This window comes from Micropterus dolomieu, linkage group LG02 (assembly GCF_021292245.1).
Source record: "Micropterus dolomieu isolate WLL.071019.BEF.003 ecotype Adirondacks linkage group LG02, ASM2129224v1, whole genome shotgun sequence".
NCBI classification, from domain to species: Eukaryota; Metazoa; Chordata; class Actinopteri; order Centrarchiformes; family Centrarchidae; genus Micropterus; species Micropterus dolomieu.
The window spans coordinates 21,579,517-21,591,312 of NC_060151.1; the positions used below are offsets into that span (position 1 = coordinate 21,579,517).

The 11,796-nt window shown below is 40.9% G+C and overlaps 1 protein-coding gene and 1 long non-coding RNA gene across 28 annotated transcripts in view; both read right to left on the reverse strand.

Moving 5' to 3' along the window:
* Positions 1-2,635: 2,635 nt before the first annotated feature.
* LOC123965225 lies at positions 2,636-3,854 on the reverse strand. The gene is made up of 3 exons (XR_006823653.1): positions 3,521-3,854; positions 3,156-3,231; positions 2,636-3,062 (listed from the first exon to the last, which is right to left on the reverse strand). It is a non-coding gene; the product is annotated as an uncharacterized LOC123965225 (long non-coding RNA).
* Positions 3,855-5,614: 1,760 nt separating this feature from the next.
* The window catches only part of mrtfbb (myocardin related transcription factor Bb), a 75,308-nt gene continuing 69,126 nt past the window's right edge, over positions 5,615-11,796 (reverse strand). For all 27 annotated transcript variants that reach the window (XM_046032961.1, XM_046032953.1, XM_046032887.1 and 24 more), the window contains 8 exons: positions 10,989-11,135; positions 9,867-10,114; positions 9,380-9,515; positions 8,370-9,272; positions 7,439-7,549; positions 7,166-7,297; positions 7,014-7,074; positions 5,615-6,921 (listed from right to left, as the gene is read on the reverse strand). In XM_046032961.1, coding sequence (XP_045888917.1) covers positions 6,446-6,921; positions 7,014-7,074; positions 7,166-7,297; positions 7,439-7,549; positions 8,370-9,272; positions 9,380-9,515; positions 9,867-10,114; positions 10,989-11,135 — 2,214 coding nt within the window. In that variant the 3' untranslated portion in view covers positions 5,615-6,445. The remainder of the gene's footprint in view (positions 6,922-7,013; positions 7,075-7,165; positions 7,298-7,438; positions 7,550-8,369; positions 9,273-9,379; positions 9,516-9,866; positions 10,115-10,988; positions 11,136-11,796) is intronic.

An 11,796-nucleotide genomic window follows, 5' to 3' on the forward strand; every position in this document is an offset into this window, starting at 1 on the left:
GGTTTCTAGCCATGACTAATTTGCACTCCCTGTCCCTGGGTTGAGGAGGAAAGATAGTTGCATACGCTACATCGTGATCCTGTCCAGATTTTTGGGCAAAGAAAAGGCCACGTAATGTCTGCGAATGTTAGTCTAAAAAGTACGGGAAATAGTTTTTAGGAAAAGTTTCACATTCTATTTATTGTATCAATATTATTAATCTTTTGTAGAATTAATACTTTCAGAATTGGTCTGTCACTTATGAATATAACTTTGGTATTAACATTTAGCATTGTCATTGCAAAAACCTAAATCCAGTTTTCTTCTACTCCAATTTCACTGCTGCCATTCTGTGTACACACACAAACATGCACCACTTTGCATACATAAAGTAAAAAAAATATCAGTAAGCTTGAAGAATCCAACAATCCCCCCTCTCTTTTCAGCATCCACCATGACTTCTTCAGACAGCGAGCTGAAGAAGATGGCTACAGAGTTAAAACATCTTTCTCTCAAGAGAGAACAACTTCTGGAAAGGAAAAACATTCTGTGCATATTTCAGGAATTGAGGAACCGTGCTGACTTTGGACAAACAGGTGGTGTATGAAAGAGAGCTTTAACAATAATGAGATAGATATGTGCAACATTCAAATTAGCTATCCCAAGTCTTTTGCATATGGCATCAAATAAAACAAGTAATTCCCTAGTCCTACCTCTGCTGTGTCACATGCATGAGTACGATATTTTTTTCTTACAGAGGAGGCGATCTCAAGTCAGAATGAAATTGACAGTATTGATGACGAACTAAAAAAGTTGAGAGAAAGGGAGGTTGAACTCCAAAAAATCCACGATAACATCCTCAGTGCCCAAGATAGGAAAAGCAAGAAAGGTGAGGTCAAATGTACTACTGCAAATACTTTGTTTTCACTCATACTTTGGTTTTGCAACCATCTTTTCTTCTTCTTTGTTAGAAATTAGTGTATCCACCTCCAGTAGGAGTATTGAGCCTAGTATTGCTGTTCCTGGCTCGAATATTTTCTATGTTGAGGCTCCACCTACCATCCCTGGTGAGTCAGTGACACACACAGGCATTCATGTTCACGTAGCACAACCTGCACCACAGAATGTGAATAATAGGTTTCACACAAAGTCACACTTGTCACATTTAATGAAAGTAGGCTTTTTTTTTTTTACCCTACTTATGTTCTTTATTAATGTAACATTTGAGCTATATCAGTGCAAATTTTCTTTTTGCACTGATCAAGTTTCTCGTTCATTTACTAGTTGTACAGGTCGTTTACCTTTGTGCCTACACAGCCAAAGAAATGACAAAAACAAGGTGCAGTGAGTTCCAATAGTTAAGGAATTATGTAGTTTTAGGGAAAAATTTGTGAACTGCTACCTAATAAACATGAAAGCTTGTTTTTATATTTTATCATTCTTCCCACAACTGCAACCTTGTGGCACTTGTGTTGGTAAATGTAACTGAAAACCATCTGACCAAAATGACGTCAGCTCATTCTTTTAAAACCTACAAAAGGTTCTGTACACAATTTATGTAACTGACACTAACTGAACATTTTAATAGCTACTGAAGTATACTCATGTGGGGAAAATTAACAATGAATTCTTACTTTTCTTAAAAGCACCTACAGTGATTCTGGACCTGGAAAAACTTCCACCACATCCATGCAGGACCCAGTGTCCAGAATGTCGGCAGTTCATCATGACAGAGACTTTTACCTCTGTCAGCAGTGTGACCTGGCTGGTGTGTTTTATGACAGCCATGGTTGGGTATGAAAACATTCCCTTTATCTGGCTGAAATATTAGCATGAGATTATTATCAGACTTTGTATGCATGCAGCCGGTTACAGTCACTGGCTTATGCTTCCAGGTTTGCTGACATTTTACGTTGTTAATGTTCCTTTTTTTGCAGCTGCGTCGCTGGTTGTTGCCTCATTCCCTTCTGCTTGAAAAGGTGCAAAACTACCACACATCGATGTCCCAAGTGTAGAACGCCAATCCAATCTATTAAAAAGCTCTGAGAGAAAAGTAGCTGGTGATAACTGGAAGCTCAGACTGAAAGAGCATCAGACATTGACCTAATGGTGAAGTAGTATTTCAGCAGCATGGCTCCCTTTCAGAGTTTATCTGTTAGCATTCAGGATCCACTAAATATTGGTTAATGAGGGAAAATGTTTGTTAACTCTAACATTTGGAGACTAACACTGTAGTTTTAAGGGAGCACATGTCAGAAGGAATATGTGGTGTTGACTAATATAGTCAGCCTCTATGTAAATCTATATAAATTAGATTTAAGGAAATATCCGTATGTTCAAATTGATCTTTTCCGGAATAAAAAAAGATCAGAATGATTGTAAATATAATGTAGTATTTCAAATTGTTGCGATGATGGCTAAGGTGACCAGTTCAATGGTCTAAGTCAGCTATAAGACACAGATTGTTCCTTAGGCTACAGCCTGTACAGTATTTGTGAACAGCTATATCCTGATTCATTGTCAATGTCTACAATGAATGAAGTGTCCACAGTGAAGATCAACAGTCATTTTTCAGTTTACACTCAAATACCTTTAGATGTAAAGACAACTACCTTAGCAATAATGAAAAAATAGAATGACTCTCACAATCATCTGATTTAGCTGTGACAAACCTTTTATTTAGGTACAACAAATCCAGAATACAGCACAGTGCCACTGGGCTGATAGTGTGCAAATGAATAAAATGATTTACAGTTAATCTTGCATTTCAACCAAGGGACCCGTCTCAAGTGATAGGCTACAGCAATGTAATAATGTCACATATACTGTATATGAAGGTGGATCAAACATAGCTATTCTTTAATATGTAATGTGGTACAGAGGAGCATAGTATTTATTTTCATTCTTTACACACTAATAAAAGAAGCAGAGAGTTGTAAAAAATCTTAAATGTTCTCCACTTGTTATCCTGTAGTTACACAGTAATAATAGGGGTGTGGGCTGTATTAAAAGTATCCACTGTTCTCCCATGCTTTATAATCACATAGTAAAGATGGGGTATGTGCAGGTCTCCCATTCTTCCTCTGTATTTACACATAAACAAAAAGGCATGTAAGAGGGAATAACAAAAGGTGTATTCTATTGTTTTTGGTTTATTTTCTGTGTTTCTTTCCTACCTTTCCTTCTTCTTCTCCTCTGACAAAGAGGCCAATGATGGTCACTTCATGCAACCTCCTCTTTCTTCTGTGGTTTCTGGCAATAAAAGGAAAAAAAACCACAAACACATAAAATCATTGTTACTGGTTAGGTGCAGTAAAGTTATCTTTAAATTGACTCCACTACCACACATAAAACATGGCTTAATAACAATCACATATAATATAAGCATAAAATTCGGTTTAAGATTTTAGGGTTTTTTTTTACATTTATTATCTTAGCCTATGGCATTTTACACAACATAAATTAGTCTAGTGGATGGAGACATTTCCTCTCCTCATATCTTAACAATTTACATGTACTATTTATACTATGTGTTACTCACCACTGGTAAAGTCCCTGCATCTCCCGATGCAAAACCATGGTTGAATTTTCAGTCTGAATGTACTTTTAGTTAAAACAGCAGCTGATGAGAGCAACAAGCTGGAGGACTGCGGAATCGTTTTCAGGTGGCAGAAGCGTAGCTCTGCTGCTGGGCGCATGACGTAAACACGCAAGTGCAGCCCTTCCGGAAGCCATAGAGATTACATTGCAGCGCCCGCAGCTCGAAAAAAACTACCTTAACATGAAAGTCTATGAGAGCGATCTGGGCGATTTTCAACCGGACAGAAATCGCCCCAACAACAACAACGATATTCAGAGGCAAACTGTCTGTCAAAAACAATCACCACTGACTAACAGTGTGGTAGAAAGTGTGCGAAAAATCCTGTATATGCAATACATGATTTTGCATGACTCAAAGTTCTGTATACTTCTTTTTTTTTTTTTTTTTTTTTTAAAGTTCTGTATACTTCTTTATGTCCCATGTACACTTTATTTCCTTTTTTTGCAATAAAGATTTAAGGAGGAAAAAAAGATTATTTTATTCTGACATCACATGAATTCACCATCAGTCACAACTCACTTCTTGTGTTCTTGTGAATGGATGCTAGCTGTGAGCGCAGGAAGTCCTGCCCTACTGTGCTGTGACTGGCTAGTACTTTTTGACACTACTGAAAGAAGATTATGTAATAATAGCATACTAACAGAAATATAAATGTTTTAAATCTTTATATCTACAGAGGGAGAGCAAAAAGAAAGACAGACAAGTTTCATATCCATAAATGTAAATTTACAGATAAGAACCCTTGCTTTTTTGCCTTTATGAGTTCAAAACACCCCAATTCAACAGTCTCTAAAGCAGAAAGCAATTAGAATTTTAGCAGCTATTATTGCAGGTCTATTTAAAAAATGTTTTGGACTCTTATTCCCCCCAGCCATTGTACTTTTAAACTTGTACTGTAATACTTGCTTTGTATGTCTGTACTTGTACTGGAACTATATACACAACTAACTATATAAGCTATAAACAACAATGGGTTGAGGGGCGCAGTGGTGAAGAGTCCATTATTCTGGGTTGCTGCGACACCTCTATAGCCTGAGACACGCTAAGAGTCCCAGACTATCCCCAAGCTTCACCTCTCGGCGGGCGAGGTGGGCTGCACGCAGAGCTGGACCTACTGAGTTTGAATGGGCCTGATGCAGCTGATAACATTAATACCTTGCAAGTAGCCTACTGTTATTCAGAATGTACAGGGCTATGCTGAAGTTTGTCAGTAGAGTAGATGCTGGATCATCAGCCAGTACAAGCGGCTATGCATGGCCCAGGGCATTCGGTTAGCGGTCCGCTGTAGAGCTAACATCCAACCACAAGGGCCGAGTGCCTAACAGCTACCATCCAATCACAAAGACGTATGTAAGTATGATGAGTACTAGCCAATCACAGCACAGCAGGGCGGGGCTTGTCGAAACTGACAGGAAAAAGGTCTTCATACATCACTGAAAACATAGTTATGGATATTATATTGCATTTCTGTCAATAGATCCTCCTAAATATTACACATTGAAATGGCCAGAGATCTTTTTTAGCTAGAAGGGGGTCAAGGAGGCATGTAGTTGGTTTAGAAGCCAACATCAGTTTAGACAATGTTTCAAGTCTACAAACTATGCTTTGCAGTGTTTCTTGGTGAATTATACTTGTATAAATATAAAATGTTTGTCATTACAGCACATAATCCCTTTTAAAAGGTGACATTGAAGGAATGAAAATTACTTATGGGATTGGTCATTTTTCTTCAGACTGAAATTCAGTTGAGTTTGAGTGCTTCTTATATTTGGATGTGACCAGCAGATGTCACTACAACACAAATCAACAGTAATGCATTAAGGTTATTATTATTGTTTACTAAGTTTTTGTATGATCGGTCTGTATATTTGTTCTTTCATTGTAATGCTGCACACAAAGATTGAGGTCTAGTATGATCTGCCATGCTTTCATTTCTTGAATAAACCTAAACAAAAAACAAGCTAATCTTAATTCAATAATTTCCCACCCTCAATCATTTCTCAAGAGTCAATCTACCAGTCTGAAAGAAGTGAATGATGTTCCAAGAACAATTTATTATTATTAATTTGGATACAGTCTAGACGGAGCACTGCAGATAACTCTTGTGACTAGCTGGTCATAACTGTAAGTGAGGATTCTCCTTTTTAAGCTTTCAAAAATATGTGCAGCATGTTCTACACAGTGTACAGATACACTGTACACACTGGAGAGTGACAATTTGGCTGATCTGCACACTGCTAGAAATCTTGTCAGAACTGGTTGAGAGATACAACAATGCTGAGAGTACTCTAGTGTTAACATGTTCACACTCCCAATTCAGTCAAACATCTGATTTATGCTTCACGATTTACACACAAAGAACAGTTTGCAGTTGTGTTTTACAATCTGTTTAGATAGTGATAATACACAGTGTTTGTCCATTAGTTCTTTAACCAGGATCAGGACATTGTCCTGTTCTTTTCCTTTATTTACACGATCAATACAACACTGTACATTCATTAAGACCAGAGGGCAAATAGAAATCAATAACATGAGAACAGATTGATTACAAATAAGTGGCATAACTTAAGATTGAAATTTAAAAGCTACTTCCACTGTCAGCTCAATCTGCCAGTAGGAGTCCTACTTTATGTCACTCTCCCCATACAATCAGAGGGTTTAAAGACCTCAAGGAAGCAATGCAGCAGCTGAACTGACGCTGCATAATTAGATTATTATTGAGAAGTCAGAAAGCGAAACAGAGCTGCCCTTAACCTCCAAAAGCTTTTCATTTTCCACAAAGGAAACAAAAGCCATCCTCCCTTGCATAAAAAAGTAATTTATCTGAAACGGCCTGATAGGTGTAAGAATTCACCTTGATAGCACTCAGTCCCAGTTCAAGTGCAGATCATGCGAGTCCAGGAAGTCAGTAGAGAAGACGCCCACTGGTGTTGATATGTCCAAAGGGTTGACACCCTCTGCTGGCACAGACAGGGTAAGGTCCAGCCAATCCATATTGTCAATGTTCGTACTGTGCAGGTTCAAAGCAGAGGGTGGTGTGTTTTCATTTAAGTCCACCTCCATGGTAGCCATAGGTGGGTGTAGCTCCTCTATCAGCTTCAGGGTTTGTTGCTCAGTGTGAGCACCCAGTGTGCCATCCAGGAGGGTTTCCATCTGGGTGTCAGAAGTCAGAGCTGCCAACCTGGTGGAGGGGTTGAGTGGCGCAGCAGGTGACTGGGCCACTTGAACCACGGGTGGAGGGCGGGATAAAACCGTGTTGATGGGAAGGGTGGTTACACTGGCTGTCACAGGGAGACGCTTGTCTAAACTGGGAGGGTCCTGTCTGATGAAGGGGGAGATCTCTGGAAAAGTGTGAGAATGCAGTAATCATTGGTACTTTGACTTATTTTACCAGTGTCCCCCCACCCAAAAGAAAAGTTGTAGTACTTCTCACCCCCACTCTCAATTAAGACATCAAACAGGTCATCCATCTGCTGGCTGGCTGCAGTTGAACCCTGCAGAGAAATAATAAGATGAGTAAATGTTGAGTGGCTATAGTAACAATTTAAATGATATATTGTAATAAAAAGTGTATTTATTTGTCACCTGAACAGCTGTTAGCATGCTGCGTGTCTGTTTAACGGCATCCTCATAACGAGGTGGGTCTTTACACTTTGACACGTGGTTTCTGAATTTTGTCTGCTGCAAGATCAAAGTTGGCTGGCTGGTACAGGGAGACTGTTAAACAGGCAAAGACAACAGTCCCTTACACCAAATAAAAAACAGGATACATCTGATACAGACCATCATTCAAGTGCAGTTGACAGTACAAAAAAGTAAGTAAACCAAAGTAGAAGAGACTAAAGAATCGTCCTCTACCTTTTTTGTGGGTCCTTTAGGACGCGCTTGGCTAGTGGAGGCTCCCACAGGACATCCATTTGCTGGGAATGTGTTGTGTAAGTGTTGTGCTGTACTATCCATCCTCCAAATCTGCAAAGAAATATAGACAGAGGCATGCAATAATGAATGCATTAATCCCACTGATGTTGTAAAATGCTCTCTACCACATGCATGGAAAAGTAGTGCAACACCCACTTGTGGGAGCAAAGAATTTTGTTATAGTAACCAAGTCCCTTTGAGAGACATTGTGGGCAACCTAAATGAAGATTGCTCTGCACTCCCTGATTTTTAGCAATGTTACTTTAGTTGGATTTCACTGGGTCCTCTTCAGTTGAAGCATCAACACCTTTTACCCCACCAATGACAGCACTGTTTGCAGCGCTATGTAGCGTAGAGTGTTCTCCTCAGTTAGCATTGAGTTGTGGTTTCTGTTGCTAATTCTGGCTGGTTGTTTGGCTCAGAGCAGAGGGACGACAGAGGGCAGTCAGGGCACTATTGTCAGCCTTCACTCTGCACCTGCTCCAGTAGCCCAAGTTTACACAAGCTTTCTTTTCATGTGACTAGGGAAGGATTTCACCACCCGTCTGAGGCCTGTTATTACTGTTACAAGAAAGATGGATTACCCATGATAGAGCGTCAACGATGTAAAGAACATCTGGTGCGTGATTAGACAGTGCCATTAACAACACTGTACCAGATGAATGATGTGCTACCTAACCTGAATTTACTGCACAGAAAACAGAATTAATTTTTTTCATTTTAGGTGCACACACATTACACACATGGATGATCACATAGGACTCAAGTTTTCACATTTCAAATAAATCTAAAACTAGCAGAAAATCCCAGCTGAAAGTGATGGCTAATAAAGAGATGGACAGCCTGTGCAAGCATCAGTATGTTTTTTTACCTTTGTCAGTGGCTGAGTCTGAGTGCTGCATTGCTGTTGTAATGCTGCTGAGACCTCTATTTTCAGTGGCACCTGTCCAGAGGTCTGGATGAGGCCTGGGGCTGATCTGGCAACCGTAGTGTGTAATTTGATGCTGTGTGGAGGGAGCTGGATAGCGACTGCAGAGGCAGGAAGGGACGTAGGCAGGAGGATCTGAGCTCCAGTCTGGATAGGATGAAGGCTTTCAGGCTGCTTATTAGTCTGGTGGCTGATGAACTGATTTTCAGGAGCTAAGTCGCTCTGATCTGCCACCACCTCTTGTTTGACCAACACTGGCAGACCAGGAGAACTACAGGACGCCGAGCAGCTTGACGGGGTCCTGTTTTCCTCTTTGACCTGGATGGGAGCAAGAGGGCTGAGCTGAGGTGGAGAATCTCCTTGCTGACTCCTCTTCTCCACCTCGAGCTGCATCTTCAGCTCCTCCACAAGCCTCTGCTCCCGCTCCAGCTTCCGCATGAGCTCCTCAATCTGACGCTCCTTCTCATGGAGACGTTTGTCCTTCTCAGAGTCTTTCTCATAGGACCTCATCTCTGTCGGACACTCCTCATGTGGAGCTCTCTGTGGGGAGTTCATACAGGGAGCAGTGACAGTTGGAGACAGAGCAGCTGAAAGCTTGGCGGGGCTGTCTGCCATATTACTATCTTCTATGCCCAGACAGCTCACCTTGGAGGCTATAGGAGACACAGGCGGGGTTAACTTTATGTTTTCAGACTGTGAGACTGCTGTGACGGCTGTTGTCTCAATGGCAGCAGCAGTCTGGATGTTAGAGTTCTCTTGATACATCTTTAGCCTCTCTATCAGATCCGTCTTAGTCCCAGAAACAGGTAATGACCTGAGTTTTAGTTCCATTTTCAGCTCAGCAACCTGTAAAGATAGCAGATCATATACAAAATACCTTTCAGCATTTTGTTTGTTCTCCTCTGCAGCATAGGTGCATATAATCAGATAGTGTGCAGGTAGCAACATGTCACCTTCATCTCATCCAGATTAGCTGGTAAATGATCCGGCTTGCGGTTTGTCTGAGTGTACCGGGGCTGCATAGGGGTGGACGCTTGGTTTCCACTCAGAATAACACTGGAACAACTGGTTTGTGCCTCAGTTGTTTGTCTGTTGTAATAAGACAGGAAGAAAAGGGGAGTAGACATTAGAAAAGGAATCTAAACTATTATCCATTTTTCACAATCAACAGCATCTGTGTGCAGGACGCCATGATCAGGAAATATATATGTAATAACTGTTTAAGACAAACAGCAGCTGTGTTTAAAAAGTTGTTGCTTTCTAACCAGAAACCAGATGTGAACTTTTGATTGAATTTGTGGCAATGTTTGAGTTGTTTTAGTAGTAATGAACTCAACACAAAATTATCAGCCTACACACATAAAGGTACACTTTATGGGTGAGCTAATCCTATCTCTGGCATTGTAAAAGGATTGTTTGTGTTGTTACATGGAGCCATACTTGAGTGTGGCAGTCGTCCCGGCCTGGTAGTTGAACTGCTGCTGTTGCTGGCTTAAGATCTGGAGCTGCAGGAACTCCTGCTGCTGCTGCAGGAGGCGTGCATAAGCAGAGTCCATCTGCATTTCATTGAGCTCCTGCTTCTGGTCCGGGGGGATGTACTGATGGTACTTTAACTTTTTCACCCGTGGTTTGGGCTCTTTGCTCTTTTTGCTGCGGCTTTTATCGGCAGGCAGCTTGGGTAGGCTTTGCTGCAGAACACAACACAGAGAAGGGCATGTAAAACACAAGAGGTCCATATGGAGGATATTTGATCTCTGTGACTGATCTCAGTCCAGTTTATCAGGGAACACAGATAGTATTGCCAGTACCAATAATTCAAGACTTGGAACTGGTAATGGATTTTTATAGCTTGAACTGTTAATGTGGATCAGTGTTCTGACACTCGATGAGATCTGCAGGATGAGGAAAAGGGTAGTGAAAATGTGACCTTAGTGTGTTGCCACCTGCAGTTACAGGATTCACATGAAAACCGCTTGGCACAAGAGCAGCGGGTTCTAGCTATGAAACCAGAAACTCAAGCTGGCTTAAGGCAAGCTCACTCTCCAATTTGTCAAACTCATTCCCCTATCATATTCCAAGGGAGAGAGAGTTCATGTTATGCTCAGACGATAACTGGATTATGATAAATGCACAACTTATTGCTTTACTCCCGTGCTTTGATTTTACACAGCCCAAAAGAGGAAGGCCAGCCTGTCATCTTCTAATTGAAGACAAACTGTGGCTGGCACAGATTTCAGCCCAAGGATTTATGAAATAACTTTAAACCCTGTTGTTCTTTAAACCCTGTTGTGTTTAACTTGGCTGAATACTGACTTTCAGTTCACCCCAGAAATGATGCGACTTTCAGTATGACAAAACACAGACTGTCTTCTGACATCGCATCACATTTCCAAAGGAAACAAAAACAGAGGTCAGCTTCATGTCAGCTGGTTATAAACAACAAACACTGGAAGACTGTCGGTGAACAAACTTAGATGAACTCATCCTTTTTCCTCCTTACAGTGAGTTCAACCTCAAAATGACTTTGGTCAAACTTGGAGCTATTAAAAATCTGAAACTCACCTTCACAAGAACTGGACTTGGTGTGATACTGGGGGCAACAGTGGTGATTGGTTGAGGTGTAGATGCTGGTTGGTTGCTTTGTTGCTCATTGGTGGAGACAAGGTTGACAAAATCTGATGTGGACTGTGAGTTAGGCGGTGGGAAGTGCTAAGAAAAGCAGAGACAGAGAGAAACTACATCATTCGTTCAATAAGAACAGCGATACTGCAGTTAATCATCATCATCGTCATCATCATCCCATTTTCAGCTGGAATAATATACAGTGGGGGAAATAAGTATTTGACCCCTTGCTGATTTTGCAGGTTTGCCCACTTACAAAGAATGCAACAATCTACAATTTTAATCATATGTACATTCTAACAGTGAAAGACAGAATCCCAAAGAAAATTCCAGAAAATCACATCATATGAATTTATAAAAATTGATAACCATCTGATGAGGAAAAACAAGTATTTGACCCCCTGGACAAACAGCATGTTAATATTTTGTAGAAAAGCCATTATTGGCCAGCACAGATGTCAAACGGTTTTTATAGTTGGTGACAAGGTTTGCGCACATTTCGGCAGGGATGTTGGCCCACTCCTCCCTGCAGACAGCCTCCAAATCATTCAGGTTCCGAGGTTGTCGCCTGGCAACTCGAATTTTAAGCTCCCTCCAAAGATTTTCAATTGGATTCAGGTCTGGAGACTGGCTAGGCCACTCCAGAACCTTGATGTGCTTCTTCTTCAGCCACTCTTTTGTTGCTTTGGCGGTGTGCTTAGGGTCGTTGTCGTGCTGAAACACCCATCCTCGACCCATCTTCAGCTCT